Here is a 22,773-nt window from a genome sequence, read left to right as displayed (position 1 = left end):
ATATGTAATAAGAATAATATAATGCATATGTAATGCGAATTTTAAAGACACTGATATGATGACATCAGAAGATTAATTGGTTTGGTCATATTGAAAGAATGAGAATTAGATGTAAAACAGTTGAGTTGGTAGGGGAAACATGAGAGGAAGTAACAAAGATGGAATCGAAAGAGTGACAAAGACCTGGCCAGAGATAGGTTCGTTTGGAAGTCAATTTTTAAAAGCCAGAAGACATCAAATACAAAGAAAACTTAAATAAGAAAAGCAATAAAATGTGGCCATATTTTTATAGAAGTACTGTGAATATTGTAATTTCAGAAGATATATATAGGAAGAGAGGATGAAGGCCTATCATAAAAATCCTAGGATTCTGTGAACAAGCTAATAAATAATCAAAAACTACAACTTATCTAACAGACTTTGAAAATTTTATAAAAATTTTAGTATTTCCCAGTTTTTGGTTGTGTTTCTTTTTTTTCAAAGCAAGAGTTCTATTTGCTTATATAGGCACTTGTAACCGCATCTTCTTGATTCCATAGTTATAAGAGAAATTTAAAATATCCACAAGATTCCACAGTATTTATAGAAATAGATGTTCAATCTTAAATAGGCCGAATAGGTGCTGAACTCATAAAATGCCAAAGTACATACACAGAAGACACAAGATGACAGAGAAGATACTCTGCAGCCAAATTATCGCCTAGGGTAACCATTTGCAAAATTTCCAGGAGACGTCGACGTAATGTCTCCATGTCCTCACCAATTTCATGAAGCACTAAAGAGAAGAAAAAGAGGATTTTTACAGTTTATTCAAATGAACAAAATTCATAAAGTTTCATCAACTACGAAACTTGAAAAGTGATGTTCAAAATAAAAACAAATCCATCCATAAATATAAAATAGAATCATTAAATCACATTTCATCACCAATAGCATATGCAGATATAACACGTTAGAAACTGCTGACTAATAATTACTATAATTTTTTGTCTGTGAGACGATAAGAAAAATTGATTGTTTATTGCACATGTACAGGAATAATTTTTCGATTAGTATTGGGACGATTCCTAAATTTTTTCCGATTCCAAGAAAATGTTGATTAACGATTTCGATACCAAGTACAATTCCGATTCCCGTGGAATTGTTGTTTTGAAATATACCATTTTATAATCAAAAATTTTTGTGTAGCAAAAAAATTTGGTACAGCGAAAAAGTGGACATACAATTAAGGGAATTTTGAAAATGATTTGATTTTTTTTGTAAAATTTCTTTCATTGAAGAGAAAAGTCAAAACAAATATTTTAACCATGAAATTAATAACAATTTCAGGAGTTATTTTATATATTAAAAAATATGACAAAGTAAGTCATGATAAATTCAACAAAAATACAAAAACATCAAATTTCAAGGGGAATAACGTGTTTTGTTTATCTTTTGATATTCATTTTTTTGGTTTTATTTTCTCTTCATCTTTAAAATTTAACATTTTTTTTTGCAGCTTCAATCGCTAACTTTCCACTTTCTAGAATATTCTTATTTCTAAATGAAATTTTAAAATAACTAAGTCTTTGATTAAATTTTTAGCCTTTTATATTCAATCGTTTCAAATTATTCCTATTTATTTATTTGACTTTTTAAAAAATATTTTTAACAATAATGTTATTTTTTAAATCTAAATAAATTGGTTTATTTCTATATTTATTTTTATTATATAATTATATACTTATCGTCCTTTAATGTTTATTCTTATTTAATGTCTTAATTTACCTTTTTATTTCTAGATAAAAAAAGTAAGGGTTTGTTTTACTGTACAGATTCACAGAAGTTGTCACAAAACAAATATAGAACAAATAGATGTTATCAAAGGCAAGATAAGTTACTTTTCTACCTAACTGGATGTTTTTAGTGTTTTTATTTAATGTAACGTCCATTCAGCTCAAAAAACAGTGTTTACCAATGTATTGGAAAATTTAAAAGGACGCCCGACTATCTCTTTGACACGGTAAGTTTAGGAAAATGAGTTATAAATAAAAACTAGACAAAATACTGTTAAAAACTGGCAATATGTCAGCCTATGTCACGGTAACATATATTGAGAAAGTTTCTGACAGTATTTTGCATAGTTATTTATTTTTAATTCCTTTTCCCAAACTTACTGTGTCAAAGAGAGTCGGGTGCCATTTTTAATTTTCCAACATATCGGTAAACACTGTATGTTTTTCGAGGTGAATAAACATGTTACATTAAATAAAAACACTAAAAACATATCCAGTTAGGTAGAAAAGTAACTTATCTTGCCTTTGATAACATCTATTTGTTCTTTATTTGTTTTGTGACAACTTTTTTGAATCTATGTGTGCAGTAAAATAAACCCCAAAGTAAATTTTTGGTAATTGGGTGAAGTTGAGATAAGTAGGTTCCGCAGACGAGCCTTGTTCTGACATTTGGAAAATTTAGGTTAACAACCGGTGAAGCTACCGAAAAGTAATCCTTTTGAATGAAGATGGATATAAACAATATTTTTTAAATTAATTTCTTAATTTTACTTAAAAACAAAATGTAAACATATGAACAAAATATTTTAGAAAATAATTTAATTTTAAATAAAAATGATTGTAAAGAATTTTTTAAAAAAATGATTATTGAAAAATTTTGCAATGTTTACATAGTTGGTTCTTTGGGATAATAGGAGCACCTGAAACCTCCCTTCCAAAATGAAAAAAGCCTTAATGTTTTTACTATTTTAAAGCACTTTGTTTTTCATTTTTTTTTTTTTTTTTGAAGTTTGGAACACAAGTAGTGACTCGTTAACTTACAACAACAAGGGCACATAGCGGAAATTCTTCAGGATTTAAATGTATTGAAGTGCTTTTATGATGGCCGAAAAACGTTTTTCAGCCGCAACATTACTTTCTATTTACTTGCCTCCCCACAAGGGCACAGTTAGACACGAGGTCGGTTTTTAATGTAAAGAAGCATTTATCACTAAAAAACGAAATGGTGAAATATAAAAGCTAAAAGTAAAAAAAAAAAAAAAAAAAATCATTTTTTAAATTCCAAGAATTAAAGAAAGAAAAAAAAAATTCAAGGAAATTTCGAACATTTATTACTATAAACAAGTGAAAATAAAGGCAAGAAAAGTCAACATAAAAAGGAAAGCAGATTTTTTTTAAACAGCAAAGTTCAAATGTTTGTTTGCATAAAGCAGTTCAACAAATTTTTTTTTAAATAAAGAATTATTTTTGTAAATAATACAATTCGGAGAGGTTAATTTACTTTTTATATCTATCATTCAAAGGGTCAATAATGGTAGAAGCATCAGTGTCACATGATCTAACTGTTCAGATTTTTCAGAATGAGGCTTGTCTGCTGGACCTACTTATCTCAGCTGCACCAATTTGACTTTGCGGGTTTTATTTTTTAAAAATATAATGGTTGACAAAACATTTTTCATTAATTTACTAATGGAAGAGTGTCTGTAAAAAAATGTCAAAAGATAAGCCCCTTCCCCCCTTTTAATTTTGGAAAAACCGATTTTTAACATGATTTACTCGTAATAAAATCTTTTTTCTCTAAGGGTATTCATCAACTTTTTCATGCACTTTACGTAGTTAGGCTGTTTTATACATAAACAAACTTTGCTCACAAATGAAAACAATGTTACCTCGCAGCCCTGGTTTTAGTGCAACAGTGCAAACAGGTAACAAATCATTTGAAACAATAAACACACATATGTATGCATGTGACGGAATAAGAAAACTCATTAAGATAAAGATTACCTTTAAAGTAGTTAACAAAATTCTTGTACATCATATTAAATATGTTATGAAAAGTTCTGACGTTTTAGTACTTCTACACTTTATCACCGAAACTGGAGATGCCATTTTATTTCACGCACCTGTTGTTGAATTCCAAGGGATTAATCAGTATTTTAAACTATGATCAAAGCATGAAATAAAAATAATTAAACTAGATAATGATTTTTTGGTTTTATTTAAATTAATTTGTTGCTGACCCTTCAAAGTTGATTTAATTAAAAAAATATTTCATTAAAATTATTTATTTGTTCGAACAAAAAAAGAAAAAAAGACTTATAAAAATCAAATGTTGCTTTCATTACAAAATTGTTTTATTAAAATTATATTTCTTACGCAAACTTTTCAATAAATGTTTTTACAATTATATATTGATAATTTTTATACAGTAAATGTCTTGGTTTTCAAATGGCGTTTGCCCAGTTTAGACAATTAGAAATATGTCCTTTTAATTTTCTGTTTTTTAATATATATATATATATATATATATATATATATATATAAAATATATTTTAGTCATATATATAAAATATATTTTAGTTATATATTTTATATATATATATATATATATATATATATATATATATATATATATATACATACATACACACACACACACACACACACGTTTCATGAAAACTTTCCCGTTTTCATTAATAAAATCGAAACATTTCAATTAAACAATTACGATATATGTTCTTTCACTTTCTTTATTTACTTTTTTTTTTCCATAGTTCTTCCCGGAAGTAATTAATATTTAGTTTAATTTTTTTGCTATTTATTTCTAACTTCGGTCATAGTTTAAAATACTGATTTCTCTTTTGGATTTCAACGATGGGTGCGTGAAATAAAATGGCATCTCCAGTTTCGGCGATAACGTGTAGAAGTACCAACGTTTTTATCATAAATTTTTGACAGCATTAATCTCACCAGTTCAATTTAAAATATATGAGAATTGTAATGAAAGAATCGTAAATCTAAGGTATTTTTTAACGATACGATTCAGATTCCCCCCAAAATACACGATTCTTACGATTAACGATTCCGATTCATCGTCCCACCACTAATTTTGATGTGTGTAAAAATAGGGTTAGATTGGAAATTTTTAACTCAAGTTTAAAATTATGTAAGAGAAAGAAAAATTAAAAGTAATAGAGACGTGTACAGGAATTTGTTTCTTGTGAGGAAATCCAAAATGACATACGTTGATTGTTTTCAGTCACCTATTTTTTAATCTTCGGAAGCTTAGATTTTTCTTTTATGTTGTGCATAATTGCAGCTTTGAGATTAGGGAGAAAGATAAAAACTGTCACCTATAAGATAAAAACTTTGTGACTACATAAATTAGATGATTCAGCCAATGTACACAATCATCCTTCATTATTCTCTTACCTTTCTCTCTTACATGGCCATCAACATCTACAGGTATCAGTGGGTTGTTGTGCTTCAGAGTAGTAGACATTACCGCATGCAGCCGGGGTACCAATGAAGGGGGAGGTAATTTAGGTTCACTTGATGTCTCGTCACTGCCATCTTCAACGGCACTCATTTCGCTGTCAAGAAAAGAAATTTACAATCATTTAAGCACACAAAATTAGCATATATATATATATATATACACACACACACACACACACACCTATGTAAGGTTAGTGAGTGGTATTGTTGGTTTCAAATCTAAACAAAGGAGATTTATATCTGGTCGCTTAAAGTACTGACGTTTTTCTGATCTCCTATACCACATATATATATACACACACACACATATATTATTATATATTATCTACATAACATTTTATGTATCTATTTTCAGTATTTACTTGAATAGTGCTCAATATGTGAGTAGAGCTAGGTAGAAGTTTTGAAAATATATATAGCAATTAAGCTACATAGAATTTTCTGCATAACCTGACAAATTTTGACAAGGATGAAAAGCAGATATTTTTAAAACTTACAATATATTTTTCTCGATTCATTTTACTTCAGTTGAAGGGGTTATTTCTCGAGATATTTGAGGGTAGTGTCTAGTAGGCATTCAAGCTCAGTGTGGGTGTGTGCGTAAGGCGAAACATTACGAGATAAATATGAAGGTTTCTTACTTGGAAGATTCTGTCATCTGCAGAGACAATATTCCTATGAACTCAACCATGTCATTTACTTTGAATTCTTCAGATTTACCATAGACCTTAAAAAAAAAATGAAAAAGAAAAAAAGCGAAATGGAAAAAATCCATTATTCCATATTTTTGTAAATGGTGGAACAAAGAATTTTTCATGTTTATATTTTATACAGGAATCGGCAACAAAAAAAATATGATGACAGTACGATCTAAAAATAAGCTTAAACCAGGCTTAGGGTCAAACAAATCCAACTTGCCTCCTCCTTTGAGGCTTGCATTTACAAATATCCGTGTGCTTAGAACTAATTTAGCTGATGTTGAAGCATTTCTCCTAACAAATACCCCGGATATCTTAGCACTAAGTGAGACTAACCTACACTCCTCCATCCCCTAAACTACTTTAACATGCCTGGATATCTCCCACTCTGCCGTAAGGACTCTGACAGACATATGCATGGACTTGGGAGTTTACGTTCGTAATACCCTTCCCTTGACTAGAGAAACAAACCTAGAAACGGATATCAAGCCTTTATGTGCTTTAGACTAATTATGCAACACAACATTAGCTACTTTTACTTTCTCTACCGCTCTCCCTCGACCCAAGGCTGCACCATAATGAACAAAGTATCTGACAGCATAGACACAGCACTCTCCTTCGACACTAGCGCCCAAGTACATGTATTTGGTGACTTTAATGTCCATCACAAAAACTGGCCTGGATTCTCTACTTACACAGATGCAGCGGGCAGCGCAACTCATAGCTTCTCTATATCTCACTCCCTATCACAAATTGTTACTTTTCCAACCCGTTTCCCTGATCAGGAAGAACAATACGCATCACTTTTAGATCTGTTTTTGACCACAGTTCCTGATGATTGTATAACGAAAGCCGACAGCCCACTTGGGAACGCTGATCATGCAGTGATAATGGTTGAAATCGCCCTAAACTCTAGACCCAAAACTGAAGAGCCAGTGCTCAAAACAACAAGATATTATAAAAAGGCTGACTGGGAAGCCATCAGAGATCTTATCAGAGACGCCCCATGGGGAAATATTTTTTCTCTTCCTGCTGAACAGTGTGCAAACGAGACCACTGAATGGTTCAAAACTGCAATTGAAGCGCATGTTCCCATGCGGAAATTCTATAGCAAGTCACCAGTGGTTTACTTCGACTTGCGCAACTGCCATTGCTCAAAGGCAGCATGCATTCCGCAGGTTTAACCGACATAAGCCCAGTTCAAACAGACAGAAGTACATAGAAGCTAGAAGTAATGTTAAGAAAGAAATAGCGACAGCAAAGAGGGAATTTACGGAAACCACTAAAAAACACATCGAAGCACAAAAACTAGGAAATCGTGACTTCTGGAAAATCTACAACAATGTAGTAAATAATGGGCAATCAACAATTCCCCCACTAACCAACAATCACGAGATTGTTTGCTCAGCAACCGAAAAGGCTAACATGCTTGCCAGTCGGTTTGCCTCAAACTTCACACTGGGCCCTTCCAACCACCCCCTACCTCAATTTCCTATGCGGACAGACGCCACGCTAGACGATATGAAAATCACCCCTGCTCAGGTGCATGCTATCATAAAAAACCTTGACACTTCAAAAGCGTGTGGACCCGATCTCATCCCAGCTGTGCTATTAAAAAAGTGCTCAGCCGAAGTTGCTTCAGTTCTCTCCAAACTCTACAACAAATGCCTTAATGAATCTTGCTTTCCGGGCTGTTGGAAAACTGCTTCTGTGGTACCAGTATTCAAGAATTCTGGCGAAAGAACTAACCAATTAAATTATCGTCCTATTAGCCTCCTCCCACTTTTTGCCAAAATATTTGAGACCTTAATTAACCATGCTCTAGTCCATCACCTTACAGATGCTAAACTTCTGACCAACCAACAATATGGATTTAGACAAGCCCGTTCCACAGCAGACATCCTCACTGTAATCTCTGAACGCATATACCATTCACTGGACAAAGTGGGAGAGGGCAGAGCGGTAGCTCTAGATATATCTAAGGCTTTTGACAGGGTATGGCATGAGGGTCTCCTCAGGAAGATTAGATCATACGGTATTACTGGTAGAATACTTAACATAATTAAATCCTTCTTAGATAAGAGAAAAATCCAGGTTGTCCTCGACTGTCGTACATCTAAACAATATGATATAAATGCGGGAGTGCCCCAGGGATCTATCCTTGGACCTCTACTGTTCCTGATATTCATAAATGACCTCCCTGACAAAATTGCCTCTGAGATGGGTATATATGCTGATGACACCACACTCTATAGCAGGCACGACAGGAAAACAAATGAACATATATCTAAAGTAATGGCAGAAACACTAGAGGATGATCTCCAATCAGTAGTGGAATGGGGAAAAAAATGGATGGTCACGTTCAATGCCGCCAAAACTAAACTGGTTTCATTCAATAATTACAAGAAACCTTCTCTACCAGTTATAGCAATGGCCAACGACTCTTTATCTGAGAGTACGTCTTTCAAGCTCCTTGGCCTAACGTTCACAGGAAACATGAGTTGGAACAATTACATCGAGGGCATTGCCAGGGCCACTGCAAGGAAGGTTGGCTCTCTCTACCGTGCTAGAAAACTACTAACACCCGAAAGTATCCTGTACCTCTATAAGGCAACCATTCGCCCATGTATGGAGTATTGCTGTCATATTTGGGCTGGTGCATCGGCTACTAGTCTCTCGCTCCTTGACAGGGTTCAAAAGAGAGTCGCAAATCTGATAGGCCCTAAACTGGCATCTAAGCTTCAGCCTCTGTCCCATCGACGAAGCGTTGCATCCCTCTGCCTGTTCTACAAGTATTTTAATGGTGAATGCTCTGATGAACTGCAAGCACTTGTGCCCCCACGACGTGAACACCCTCGACAGACCCGACAAGCTGCAAAATTCCACCCCCACACTGTAGAGATCCCTAGATGTAAAAGATCTTTCTACTCCAGTAGTTTCTTCCCCAGAACCGCTAGACTTTGGAATTCCATTCTAGGTCACTGCTTCCCCAACTGTACTGACATGCAGAAGTTCAAGTGCAACGTGAACCAACATCTTGCTGCCCAAATCCCTACATAGTACCCAGTAGTTGTTTCCCCTGATAGTAGGGCCCCTACACCAAAGTGGCAATGTGCCTTGTTTGGGGTGAAAATGTAATAAAAAAACTCTGGGCACGCAACCAGATCAGTAGAGCAATTCTTGAGAAATTCATCTTTCAACTGATTGCTGTGAAGACAAGTGGAGAAATAGGTCGCATTTCTTCAAAAGCTTTCATCTGTCTCAGCACACCTGGGAACATCGTGAGTTGGCTTTACGGATGCTATTCATGGAAATGCACTGAGGCAACTAAACTAATATTTGCAGATTGGTTTAAAAAAAAAAAAAAAAGAAATTTTATTAACTATCATTTGTTATTTATGTTGATTTTATAAAACAAAAATGAAAACGATAAAAACTGCAAAACTATTTGAAAATAAATATACAAACAGTTTTAATAGTTTTATTTTTAAGTATTTGATAATAAAATGAAAATCACTTTTAATTAATTCTCTATATAATAATGCAAATATATTTTAATTCACACAAATTATTGAAAACAAAACACACATTAAAAGAAAATACCTACTTTGAGCAAGCAAGCTGGACCCGTTTCTCCCTGAAGAGGGAAATTTAAATCAGGCAATGGAGCTGCTGCTGCTCTTGAAGCTGACAAAAAATAAAAATATTCAATAAGAAAAACAAAACATTCTTGTTAATGAATGCATATTAAATTTAAAAAAAAAAAGGCTTATGATCACAACTTGTGTACATAAACTAGCAGGGCTACCTGGTATTGCCCAAGTATCATATAAAAATAGTTATAAAAGATTATCTAATTTAAATTTAAATACAAAATTATCTTGTCTGATTTTCAAATTTCATTTGTAATTATTATACCATGATTTTACCAATAAAATAATGTATTTAGCTATAATTAAGTTAAAAAATTACTTAGACTAATTACACAGACTAATAAAAAATCCTCTTAGTATTCAACATATAAGTCTGTTAATCTTTTATTCTTGTAATCAAGAATGTAAAAAAAATTACTGGAATAGTTAATTAAAAGGTTTCAGAGAAAAAGTAGGTAGAGATAACATCTCTTGTCTATGTTATAAATCTGATGTACAATAGCAAGGTTGATATATGAAATAAAAACAGTGCTACAAAATGTCCTATAAAAAAATTTTCATATTGTGGGTAGCAGAATATCTGTGTGAGTGAAAATTTTTTTCTGTAGAAATCAAAAATATCAAGCAAATGTGAAAATCAAAGAAACTAAACAAAAAAAAAAAAAAAAAATGCATCAACAATTGGCCCAAATCAATGCCAAAGCAAATTTGTACATGTAGCTTTTGATTAGAAAACTATACTGACAAAACAAACAGGGGAATTTCACTCACTTCATCAGGGATGTGAGTAGCCAATAGAAAAATAAAAACAACACAGAAATTGAGATCAATTTTTCAACCTGCGTGGATCAACAATATGCCTAAATCAATTCCAAAGCAAATTTGTATGGGTGGAGAGAACAGTATATAAAATAAAAAAAAAATTTGGATGGAAAATGTTTAATTACTGAAATAAATAAATTAATTAATAAATTAAAAAGCAAGATTTATATCAGATAAAGCTGAAAGGTCAATTTTTCAGATTATTAGGGGGGGGGGGGGTAATTTCACCTTCCTGAAATGATTCCAATCATTTCCAACTAAGAAAGTCAAAATAAAGAGAGTCATTCTTTGATGATGAAACAGAAGTCAATTGATTCCCTATTCCCATCCTAACAAAATTTTCAGAGAAAACTATTAGAGAAAAAAAAAAAAAAAAAAAAAAAAAAAACAGGAAAAGAGAAAGAAATATAATGGAAGAGAGGAAGAGAAATATGATCCAACCAGCAGCCAACAATAATGTAAAGTTCTATTGATTTGACAAGAAACTAAAAGGAAATCAGTTTGTTTTTTTTACAAGAAAAAAACCAAAAAAAAAAACCCAAAAAACAGAATTCTACTAAAAAGCATTAAACTCATCACAATTTATATATAATATAGAATATTATGTGAAAATCAAAACAATGTTAAGAAAACAGTTGTCTTTGTTAGAGAAAAAACAAAACTTAGCGGAAGAAAGATGAAATCATTAGTTTACAAGAAAAATCAAAAAGCTTGAATTGAAACTAACTGCAACTGTCCAAGTCTTAACAAATTTCACAAATGAGATTATTTTTGTTCAATTTTCTTAACATTGAAGATTCAGGTAAGGGAAATAACTGATTCAGTGAACATAACTTCACACAAGCAGAAAGAGAGAGTGACTACAGCCGAGGTCAGCGGCCTCAACAAGCCCAATAAAAGAGTAATAAAAATTGAACATGCCAATGAATAATAGACACTTACACGCCTCAACCCCTTGGAAACACTTCAAATGAACTAGGAAAATGCCAGTTTTACATCTCCAACACATTTGAAAATAATTTCTGACGAGGACGCTTCACAGAACGTCTGAAATGCGTAAAAATGATTTCAAAACATTATTACAATGATCCAAAGAGAATTCTCAATGAAAAACCAAGACACGGAATAATAAAATAATGTTAAAAAATACACATTGTTGGTGACTATCCCCTTATTTAAATATATATATACATACATATATATACACACATATATATACACACATATATATATATATACATATACACACACACATACACTAGCAAAGATATGCAGCCAGAGGGGGAAACACACTTATTACTTCTTATAAAGATTCTTAATATTTCTTAACTTACCCTGATGACTTTCTGGACGGATTCGTTTTGTTTCTTCATTCTCCATTTCCATTGTAGAATCAGAAGGAATTTCAGAATCTGACGATGGCTCTGTTATCATTCCATCCTCATCATGAACTCGTTTTAATCCGCTAGAATTTGACGATGGCTTTTCATTCGATGAATCTTTATTGCTCGAATAAGCTTAATCAATGTTAAAGAATTTAAAGATAAATTTCAGAATTTTTTATTATTAAAGTTTCTTTTCATCTCAATATCAAGACAAAATATAGAAATTATCAAACCTCATGTGATTTCATAAGTAAATCTGAAAGGCAAAAGAGACCGTAAACAAGTTTTTGATGAACCGTTCCATATAAGTTAACAAATTTCCATTATTAACTATATTGTCCAATTTCTACTGTACACTCTTTAATCCTTATCCTCGAGTGGCCTTGATAAGTGGTGATGCCTATGTAAAAAAAAAAAAAAAAAATATTTTGAAAAAATCTTGATCATTTACTTTGGTGCAATGGGGAGATTTCCAAAAAATGGTTCATCAGATTTGCCACTTAACAGCTAAAAGTATGAGTATGGTAGGGGAGTACCTTTTATATTCTTGTTACTTGAAAATAAAAAGAGCTACAAGATTAAAATTAACATATGATAGTAAACCTTATGTTTAGAATCCTTATTTCAATTTTGATCAAAATCCAGTATTTAATCTTAAAATAAAACCTTTTCTACAAAAAAATTAAAAATAGTGAAATGTAAAGCATCACAAAAAACTGAAAAGAATTTGTCGTCTTGGAAAAAAGGATATTTGTTTCACCCAATCAGTTTCTCCTGGAATTGGGATGCAGTATAATGTCTGACGATCCAACATGACGTTTCGGCTTGAATCCATCTTTATAATTTCATTTGGCTAAAATTAAAAGAATAAGATAAAAGCTTGAGAAAAAAAAACAAACAAAAAAAAAAAAAAAACATTATTCCCAAGCATTCTAAGCAGAAAAAAAAAAGAAAGCATTTAATTCCCTTAATAAAAGCAAATGTCAGATGATTTTTGTTTAAAACCTTTGTTTTTTTAATGCCAATCCGAGTGATTTTTTTTCTTTTTCTGCAATGAGCAAAAATTGGATCAAACTGAAACTTGAGTGAAATAAATAACATTTGTTCATTTCTCTTTATAATATTAAATGCTAAGCATATATGGTTCCTAAGAGTAACTAATATTCAAAAGCTGAAAGTCTTTGATTGATGGTGTCTTCAACGCATTCCTGGGATTTATATTTCCGATCACATCCCTAACACCACAATCCACGCATGATGTAAGCTTCCTAGACTTTGAGAAGTACTTATTAGGATGTCCTGATTGCTAAGGCACGTCTTTTGTCGTCCACCAACTTATCTGATATCTGAGAAGGCAATAACACCAACACTGCTACTGGGATGATGCTAGAAGAGCGGTGGTTAAGAACATGGCTCCCATGTCTTCGGTATGCAATGAATGACTTATGTTGAAGAGTGAGCAGCAGGCAGATCTGGATGCCTTGACTTATGATGCAGTGAATTCACTTTGGGTAGACTCAACCCACCTCAGATGAACGCCAGAAAAAAAAAAAAAAAATCTTCAAAATATGATTGTGGAGTTGGAAGCTATATGGTCAGACTCTAAGATTGCTAATTTGAACATCTTCCAATATTCAGTAATAATCTGAGTAGCAACAATTAAATCATTTTCATTTAAAATCTGTTTCCATTTATTATAATATATATAATAATTATGTTTTTTTTATTTTACTGCAATAATCAAACTAAAACTTGGGACCACATTATCATTGGCATGTTCCAGGTAGATTATATAACTCACCAGAAGGTGCCGAACAAAAACATAGTTTTTACTGCAAATGATGGTTTGAAACACTAGCAAACAATTAAAAATTAAGGAAAAAACATAATTATAATAAAAAACAATCATTGTATGTTAATTTCAATGCTAAAAAAAAAAAAAAAAAAAAAAATTAAAAAAGGTACCTGTGCAGTTTATAGACCGTGTTGAAATACTATTTATTCTGTCTTTTACTCATCACATTTCATGAGTGATATTTCTAACAAAAGAGAAAGAATTGCTGTTTTCTGGATCAGAATCGATCTAATACTTATTGTTAGCTAGTTTTTGACTTTGAAGTAGTATTTTTTCTTTTTTTCTTTTTTAGTTTCTTACATCAAGTAGCTTCATGCCTTGTCAGAAGCAATTTTCACAAAAAAAAAAAAAAAAAAAATCAAAACTATTTACTGAAAATTGTTAAGTTTCTTGAACTGCAACATGAAATAATGAAACTAGCAACTTTCACTTACTTTACACTTGGCAACATCCTTAAACATTCCGGATTTCATAAAGGTCTGTTTACTGGAGAGTTCCTCGACTTCATATGCACCCATGTAAAACTCGGGATCAAACATATCCTGAATCATACACCGATAACGAACCAAACAGTTAGGTTTCAAGTCGTGCAAAGGGGTGCAATTCAGTAATTTCACCTGAAAGATAAATCTTTTTAAAATGCTTGTAAGATGAAAAAAGAATTAAACATACAAATCAATATTCAAATCATGATGAATGACCAACACTTATTCTACTTTGATTAAATTTGAACATTCATAAAATGCGACATATCTTTTAAGACATTCTTCTTGCAAAACTAAAGATTAATTATTATTCAAATGCCTCTGACAAAAATGAGAAAAAATTATCTTTTACCAGTGTTCAAACTAATAGCCACAAAATAACATCAATCAATCAAGTAAAAGAAAAAGTAAAGAAAGATTAAACCTTTCAAACTGGAACGCTTAAAGAAAAAACACAGTATTCCCCCACATAGAAAATAAAAAGAAAAAGGCATGACAAAAAACGTTTCATTATGAAAATTTGCTTTCTTCATTTCTCTAAATATTTAAAATGGATTTGTCTAGCAGGTTTATTTATGTTTTCACTCTTCATTGCGACGTTGCTCAATTATTCTCTCATTCTCTGCTGGCACCTGATGCATCAATTTTACTCTTTTCTTTACCATTATAACAATTCAGAATTATACCAAGTTCCAAGTCTTCATTTATGATCTCATTTGTCAAGTCACTGATCATCTCTATGCTCATTTCACCGAGAGTTTTCACCATTTCTACAACACTTGAGGTTTCTGCAAAGCCTTCTTCATTTTACAGCTTCCATAGGATTTCTCTTAATTCTTATAGCTGAATCAGATACTGCTTCAGCAACTGCTAGATTGTCTCAGTCCCATGAAACCTAAGCATTCAACATTGTTACATAATAACATTTCCAAACATTCTTTTTATACTGTTCATTTGTTGATAGCATTCCATTGTCATGTCGAATGTTCTCTTGTTGATAGCATTCCATTGTCATGTCGAATGTTCATTTGTTGATAGCATTCCATTGTCATGTCGAATGTTCTCTTGTTGATAGCATTCCATTGTCATGTCGAATGTTCTCTTGTTGATAGCATTCCATTGTCATGTCGAATGTTCTCTTGTTGATAGCATTCCATTGTCATGTCGAATGTTCTCTTGTTGATAGCATTCCATTGTCATGTCGAATGTTCTCTTGTTGATAGCATTCCACTGTCATGTCGAATGTTCTCTTGTTGATAGCATTCCATTGTCATGTCGAATGTTCATTTGTTGATAGCATTCCATTGTCATGTCGAATGTTCTCTTGTTGATAGCATTCCACTGTCATGTCGAATGTTCTCTTGTTGATAGCATTCCATTGTCATGTCGAATGTTCTCTTGTTGATAGCATTCCACTGTCATGTCGAATGTTCTCTTGTTGATAGCATTCCATTGTCATGTCGAATGTTCTCTTGTTGATAGCATTCCATTGTCATGTCGAATGTTCTCTTGTTGATAGCATTCCACTGTCATGTCGAATGTTCATTCGTTGATAGCATTCCATTGTCATGTCGAATGTTCTCTTGTTGATAGCATTCCATTGTCATGTCGAATGTTCTCTTGTTGATAGCATTCCATTGTCATGTCGAATGTTCTCTTGTTGATAGCATTCCATTGTCATGTCGAATGTTCTCTTGTTGATAGCATTCCATTGTCATGTCGAATGTTCTCTTGTTGATAGCATTCCATTGTCATGTCGAATGTTCTCTTGTTGATAGCATTCCACTGTCATGTCGAATGTTCATTCGTTGATAGCATTCCATTGTCATGTCGAATGTTCATTCGTTGATAGCATTCCATTGTCATGTCGAATGTTCTCTTGTTGATAGCATTCCATTGTCATGTCGAATGTTCTCTTGTTGATAGCATTCCATTGTCATGTCGAATGTTCTCTTGTTGATAGCATTCCATTGTCATGTCGAATGTTCTCTTGTTGATAGCATTCCATTGTCATGTCGAATGTTCTCTTGTTGATAGCATTCCATTGTCATGTCGAATGTTCTCTTGTTGATAGCATTCCATTGTCATGTCGAATGTTCTCTTGTTGATAGCATTCCACTGTCATGTCGAATGTTCTCTTGTTGATAGCATTCCACTGTCATGTCGAATGTTCTCTTGTTGATAGCATTCCATTGTCATGTCGAATGTTCTCTTGTTGATAGCATTCCATTGTCATGTCGAATGTTCTCTTGTTGATAGCATTCCATTGTCATGTCGAATGTTCTCTTGTTGATAGCATTCCACTGTCATGTCGAATGTTCTCTTGTTGATAGCATTCCATTGTCATGTCGAATGTTCTCTTGTTGATAGCATTCCATTGTCATGTCGAATGTTCTCTTGTTGATAGCATTCCACTGTCATGTCGAATGTTCATTCGTTGATAGCATTCCATTGTCATGTCGAATGTTCATTCGTTGATAGCATTCCATTGTCATGTCGAATGTTCTCTTGTTGATAGCATTCCATTGTCATGTCGAATGTTCTCTTGTTGATAGCATTCCATTGTCATGTCGAATGTTCTCTTGTTGATAGCATTCCATTGTCATGTCGAATGTTCTCTTGTTGATAGCATTCCATTGTCATGTCGAATGTTCTCTTGTTGATAGCATTCCATTGTCATGTCGAATGTTCTCTTGTTGATAGCATTCCATTGTCATGTCGAATGTTCTCTTGTTGATAGCATTCCATTGTCATGTCGAATGTTCTCTTGTTGATAGCATTCCATTGTCATGTCGAATGTTCTCTTGTTGATAGCATTCCATTGTCATGTCGAATGTTCTCTTGTTGATAGCATTCCACTGTCATGTCGAATGTTCTCTTGTTGATAGCATTCCACTGTCATGTCGAATGTTCTCTTGTTGATAGCATTCCATTGTCATGTCGAATGTTCTCTTGTTGATAGCATTCCATTGTCATGTCGAATGTTCTCTTGTTGATAGCATTCCATTGTCATGTCGAATGTTCTCTTGTTGATAGCATTCCACTGTCATGTCGAATGTTCTCTTGTTGATAGCATTCCATTGTCATGTCGAATGTTCTCTTGTTGATAGCATTCCATTGTCATGTCGAATGTTCTCTTGTTGATAGCATTCCATTGTCATGTCGAATGTTCTCTTGTTGATAGCATTCCACTGTCATGTCGAATGTTCATTCGTTGATAGCATTCCATTGTCATGTCGAATGTTCATTCGTTGATAGCATTCCATTGTCATGTCGAATGTTCTCTTGTTGATAGCATTCCATTGTCATGTCGAATGTTCTCTTGTTGATAGCATTCCATTGTCATGTCGAATGTTCTCTTGTTGATAGCATTCCATTGTCATGTCGAATGTTCTCTTGTTGATAGCATTCCACTGTCATGTCGAATGTTCATTCGTTGATAGCATTCCATTGTCATGTCGAATGTTCATTCGTTGATAGCATTCCATTGTCATGTCGAATGTTCATTCGTTGATAGCATTCCATTGTCATGTCGAATGTTCTCTTGTTGATAGCATTCCATTGTCATGTCGAATGTTCTCTTGTTGATAGCATTCCATTGTCATGTCGAATGTTCTCTTGTTGATAGCATTCCATTGTCATGTCGAATGTTCTCTTGTTGATAGCATTCCATTGTCATGTCGAATGTTCTCTTGTTGATAGCATTCCATTGTCATGTCGAATGTTCTCTTGTTGATAGCATTCCATTGTCATGTCGAATGTTCTCTTGTTGATAGCATTCCATTGTCATGTCGAATGTTCTCTTGTTGATAGCATTCCATTGTCATGTCGAATGTTCTCTTGTTGATAGCATTCCATTGTCATGTCGAATGTTCTCTTGTTGATAGCATTCCACTGTCATGTCGAATGTTCTCTTGTTGATAGCATTCCACTGTCATGTCGAATGTTCTCTTGTTGATAGCATTCCATTGTCATGTCGAATGTTCTCTTGTTGATAGCATTCCATTGTCATGTCGAATGTTCTCTTGTTGATAGCATTCCATTGTCATGTCGAATGTTCTCTTGTTGATAGCATTCCACTGTCATGTCGAATGTTCTCTTGTTGATAGCATTCCATTGTCATGTCGAATGTTCTCTTGTTGATAGCATTCCATTGTCATGTCGAATGTTCTCTTGTTGATAGCATTCCACTGTCATGTCGAATGTTCATTCGTTGATAGCATTCCATTGTCATGTCGAATGTTCATTCGTTGATAGCATTCCATTGTCATGTCGAATGTTCTCTTGTTGATAGCATTCCATTGTCATGTCGAATGTTCTCTTGTTGATAGCATTCCATTGTCATGTCGAATGTTCTCTTGTTGATAGCATTCCACTGTCATGTCGAATGTTCATTCGTTGATAGCATTCCATTGTCATGTCGAATGTTCATTCGTTGATAGCATTCCATTGTCATGTCGAATGTTCTCTTGTTGATAGCATTCCATTGTCATGTCGAATGTTCTCTTGTTGATAGCATTCCATTGTCATGTCGAATGTTCTCTTGTTGATAGCATTCCATTGTCATGTCGAATGTTCTCTTGTTGATAGCATTCCATTGTCATGTCGAATGTTCTCTTGTTGATAGCATTCCATTGTCATGTCGAATGTTCTCTTGTTGATAGCATTCCACTGTCATGTCGAATGTTCATTCGTTGATAGCATTCCATTGTCATGTCGAATGTTCATTCGTTGATAGCATTCCACTGTCATGTCGAATGTTCATTCGTTGATAGCATTCCATTGTCATGTCGAATGTTCATTCGTTGATAGCATTCCATTGTCATGTCGAATGTTCTCTTGTTGATAGCATTCCATTATTGTCATGTCGAATGTTCATTCGTTGATAGCATTCCATTGTCATGTCGAATGTTCTCTTGTTGATAGCATTCCATTATTGTCATGTCGAATGTTCATTCGTTGATAGCATTCCATTGTCATGTCGAATGTTCATTCGTTGATAGCATTCCATTGTCATGTCGAATGTTCATTCGTTGATAGCATTCCATTGTCATGTCGAATGTTCATTCGTTGATAGCATTCCATTGTCATGTCGAATGTTCATTCGTTGATAGCATTCCACTGTCATGTCGAATGTTCATTCGTTGATAGCATTCCACTGTCATGTCGAATGTTCATTTGTTGATAGCATTCCATTGTCATGTCGAATGTACTGCTCTCCGACAATATCCATACTTGTATTCTGAATACTTCATTCTTTTGGTCATCCCTTCTGAAAACCTGGATTTCCCAGCCTCCTTCTTGGCTTTGCATATTGCACTTCTTTCCAGTTCTGCCTTCTTTTATTTCTGCATTTCTTTGATACTTTCTCATTCCATCACCATGTCACCCTATGCCTTGAGAGCCCTTTCATTTACTCACACGTCCAGTTTGTTATAATCAACAGTGTATCTTTCAATTTGTTCCGCACTTCTGGTTGCCAGATGCTCCATCACTTCATCTTTAAACCCACATTTTATAAGTTTTTTTCTTTCAACATCCACTTTTTTCCTGGAGGTAAACTTTCTCTTTTGTACTTTCATCCGCTTGAAATTGCAAATAACCAGTTTGTGCAAAGTCAATCATTTCATCAGGCCAATTAGTTTCACATCACTTAAGATCTTCCTAACATTTCATCAGGTCAATTAGTTTCACATCACTTAAGATTTTCCTGACATTTTTCTAAGCAGCAGATGATTTACTTTAGTTTTGGCTGCATCAGATTCATATGTAAACAAGATGATTTTCCATTTCTTAAAAACAGTGTTCGCCACCAACATGTCCATTGCAAGACTAAATTCTTAAATTATTTCTCCTGAATTCCTATCACCATATCTATTTCTCTATGAACATCCTCAAAAATCACTGTTTCTTTCTTTTTTGTTTTTAATTTTCTGATTAATCTGTTCAAGCTAGGGATGCTACCCGATGCCAAACATTCACCTGCTAACTCAGATATTCCAACCAAGAAACTTTTTTAAAATTCTAAGCGTTCTTTTAAATGTGATTGTTGGAATCTCTCTTGCACTTGGTCCACCGGGTATATTTGCAAGATAGTTTTTTTAATTCTTTTTCATGAGTCAAGTAATAATAATGAAAAAAAGTAACGAGTCAATAACTTTTCATGAATCAAGTAATAATAATGAAAAAAAGTAACAAGTCAATAACTTTTCATGAGTCAAGTAATAATAATGAAAAAAAGTAACAAGTCAATAACTTTTCATGAGTCAAGTAATAATAATGAAAAAAAGTAACAAGTCAATAACTTTTCATGAATCAAGTAATAATAATGAAAAAAAGTAACAAGTCAATAACTTTTCAGGAGTCAAGTAATAATAATGAAAAAAAGTAACAAGTCAATAACTTTTCAGGAGTCAAGTAATAATAATGAAAAAAAGTAACGAGTCAATAACTTTTCATGAGTCAAGTAATAATAATGAAAAAAAGTAACAAGTCAATAACTTTTCATGAATCAAGTAATAATAATGAAAAAAAGTAACAAGTCAATAACTTTTCAGGAGTCAAGTAATAATAATGAAAAAAAGTAACAAGTCAATAACTTTTCATGAATCAAGTAATAATAATGAAAAAAAGTAACAAGTCAATAACTTTTCAGGAGTCAAGTAATAATAATGAAAAAAAGTAACAAGTCAATAACTTTTCAGGAGTCAAGTAATAATAATGAAAAAAGTAACAAGTCAATAACTTTTCAGGAGTCAAGTAATAATAATGAAAAAAAGTAACAAGTCAGTAACTTTTCAGGAGTCAAGTAATAATGAAAAAAAGTAACGAGTCAATAACTTTTCATGAATCAAGTAATAATAATGAAAAAAAGTAACAAGTCAATAACTTTTCAGGAGTCAAGTAATAATAATGAAAAAAAGTAACAAGTCAATAACTTTTCATGAGTCAAGTAATAATAATGAAAAAAAGTAACAAGTCAATAACTAATCAGTAGATATAATCCCCAACAAACTAACCCAGTAACACTAACAACGCGGGGTCGCAGAAATACCTGGATTAGAACCTAGGCGCGGAGAAAACCCTCTCAGGGCTGACGGACCCAGTAGGTCTTCCCAGATCATCCGTCTAGGAGAAGGAAAACTCTGAAACTAAACCAAAGGGGAGAGAGGCCTCTTCAGTCTTGGATGACAACCTTCCTAGAGCTGGTGACTCAAACAAATTCACCGGTTTGCAAACCTAAATTGCTTAAGGAGTAGATAGGCTCTGTCTATCGCCCGGCTTCCATACTCCTTCTTTGCCTATTAGTCAAGCGCAGAGACACTATCTCAGTGATTCGACAGAAACACCCAGCGGTAGATCTTGTTTCCTGGCTAGGGCAATGAACGCCGTTCTTCCCCATTCCCAGCATGCCCCACCCCTATAACTGAACATTTGGGAGTGCTTGAGTATAAGATATGCCTGAGCGGTTAGATTGGGTTGACCTTCTTCTAAAGGGTTGAGGGTACCGGATTGACAGTTCCTGGCTGCTGTTCCCGACTGGTAGTACAGGAGCCCTAACTCTTTGGTAGCGCTTAGAGCGGCTGCTCCATCAACAGTTGAATAATATCGGGTTGTTTGCAGTGCCATGACGCGCATGGAAAGGGACCCTGCACTCATCCCCGGTGGGCTTTCCTGAGGCCACAATCCTAATTGGAGAAAGGTCAGCTGATGGTCTACTTGTGATGCATGTCTGAAGCTCCGCATAACCTCTTGTTTAGCTCCCCCTTACCGAAACTCTTAAAAAAAAAATATGACGACAGTACAATCTAAAAATAAGCTTAAACCAGGATTAGGGACAAACAAATTCAACTTGCCTCCTCCCTTGAGGCTCTCATTCACAAATATCCGTGGGCTTAGAACTAACTTAGCTGATGTTGAAGCATTTCTCTTAACAAATACCCCGGATATCTTAGCACTAAGTGAGACTAACCTACACTCCTCCATTCCCTCTAACCACTTTAACATGCCTGGATATCTCCCACTCTGCCGTAAGGACTCTGACAGACATATGCACGGACTTGGAGTTTACATTCGTAATACCCTTCCCTTGACTAGAGAAACAAACCTAGAAACAGATGATCAAGCCTTTATGTGCTTTAGACTAAACGTGCAACACAGTATTAGCTACTATTATTTTCTCTACCGCTCTCCCTCGACTCAGGACTGCTCCATAATAAACAAAGTATCTGACAGCATAGACACGGCGCTGTCCCTCGACACTAGCGCACAAATACATGTGTTTGGTGACTTTAATGTCCACCACAAAAACTGGCTTGGATTCTCTACTCACACAGATGCAGCGGGCAGCACAACCCATAGCTTCGCTATATCTCACTCCCTATCACAAATTGTTACGTTTCCAACCCGTTTCCCTGACCAGGAAGAACAACACGCATCACTTCTAGATCTGTTTTTGACCACAGTTCCCGATGACTGCATAGCGAAGGCCCACAGCCCACTCGGGAACGCTGATCATGCAGTGATAATGGTTGAAATCGCCCTAAACTCTAGTCCCAAAACTGAAGAGCCAGTGCTCAAAACAACGAGATATTATAATAAG

General features: G+C 33.9%; 1 protein-coding gene across 1 annotated transcript in view; it reads right to left on the bottom strand.

Annotated features, from left to right (window-relative positions):
- Positions 1-22,773, bottom strand: part of LOC145267168 (mini-chromosome maintenance complex-binding protein-like) — a 72,466-nt gene that overhangs the window by 14,039 nt on the left and 35,654 nt on the right. The window contains exons 3-9 of the mRNA XM_080123220.1: positions 14,121-14,303; positions 12,585-12,684; positions 11,781-11,966; positions 9,579-9,658; positions 5,915-6,000; positions 5,208-5,368; positions 652-775 (exon numbers count right to left, since the gene is read on the bottom strand). Of these exons, the coding sequence (XP_079979346.1) occupies positions 652-775; positions 5,208-5,368; positions 5,915-6,000; positions 9,579-9,658; positions 11,781-11,966; positions 12,585-12,684; positions 14,121-14,303 (920 nt within the window). The remainder of the gene's footprint in view (positions 1-651; positions 776-5,207; positions 5,369-5,914; positions 6,001-9,578; positions 9,659-11,780; positions 11,967-12,584; positions 12,685-14,120; positions 14,304-22,773) is intronic.

Source organism: Euprymna scolopes, chromosome 42 (genome assembly GCF_053919585.1).
Source record: "Euprymna scolopes isolate OS-2025 chromosome 42, ASM5391958v1, whole genome shotgun sequence".
Taxonomy (NCBI): Eukaryota; Metazoa; Mollusca; class Cephalopoda; order Sepiida; family Sepiolidae; genus Euprymna; species Euprymna scolopes.
The sequence above is the reverse complement of the archived record's forward strand: the minus strand, read 5'-3'. Positions and strand labels throughout refer to the sequence as shown.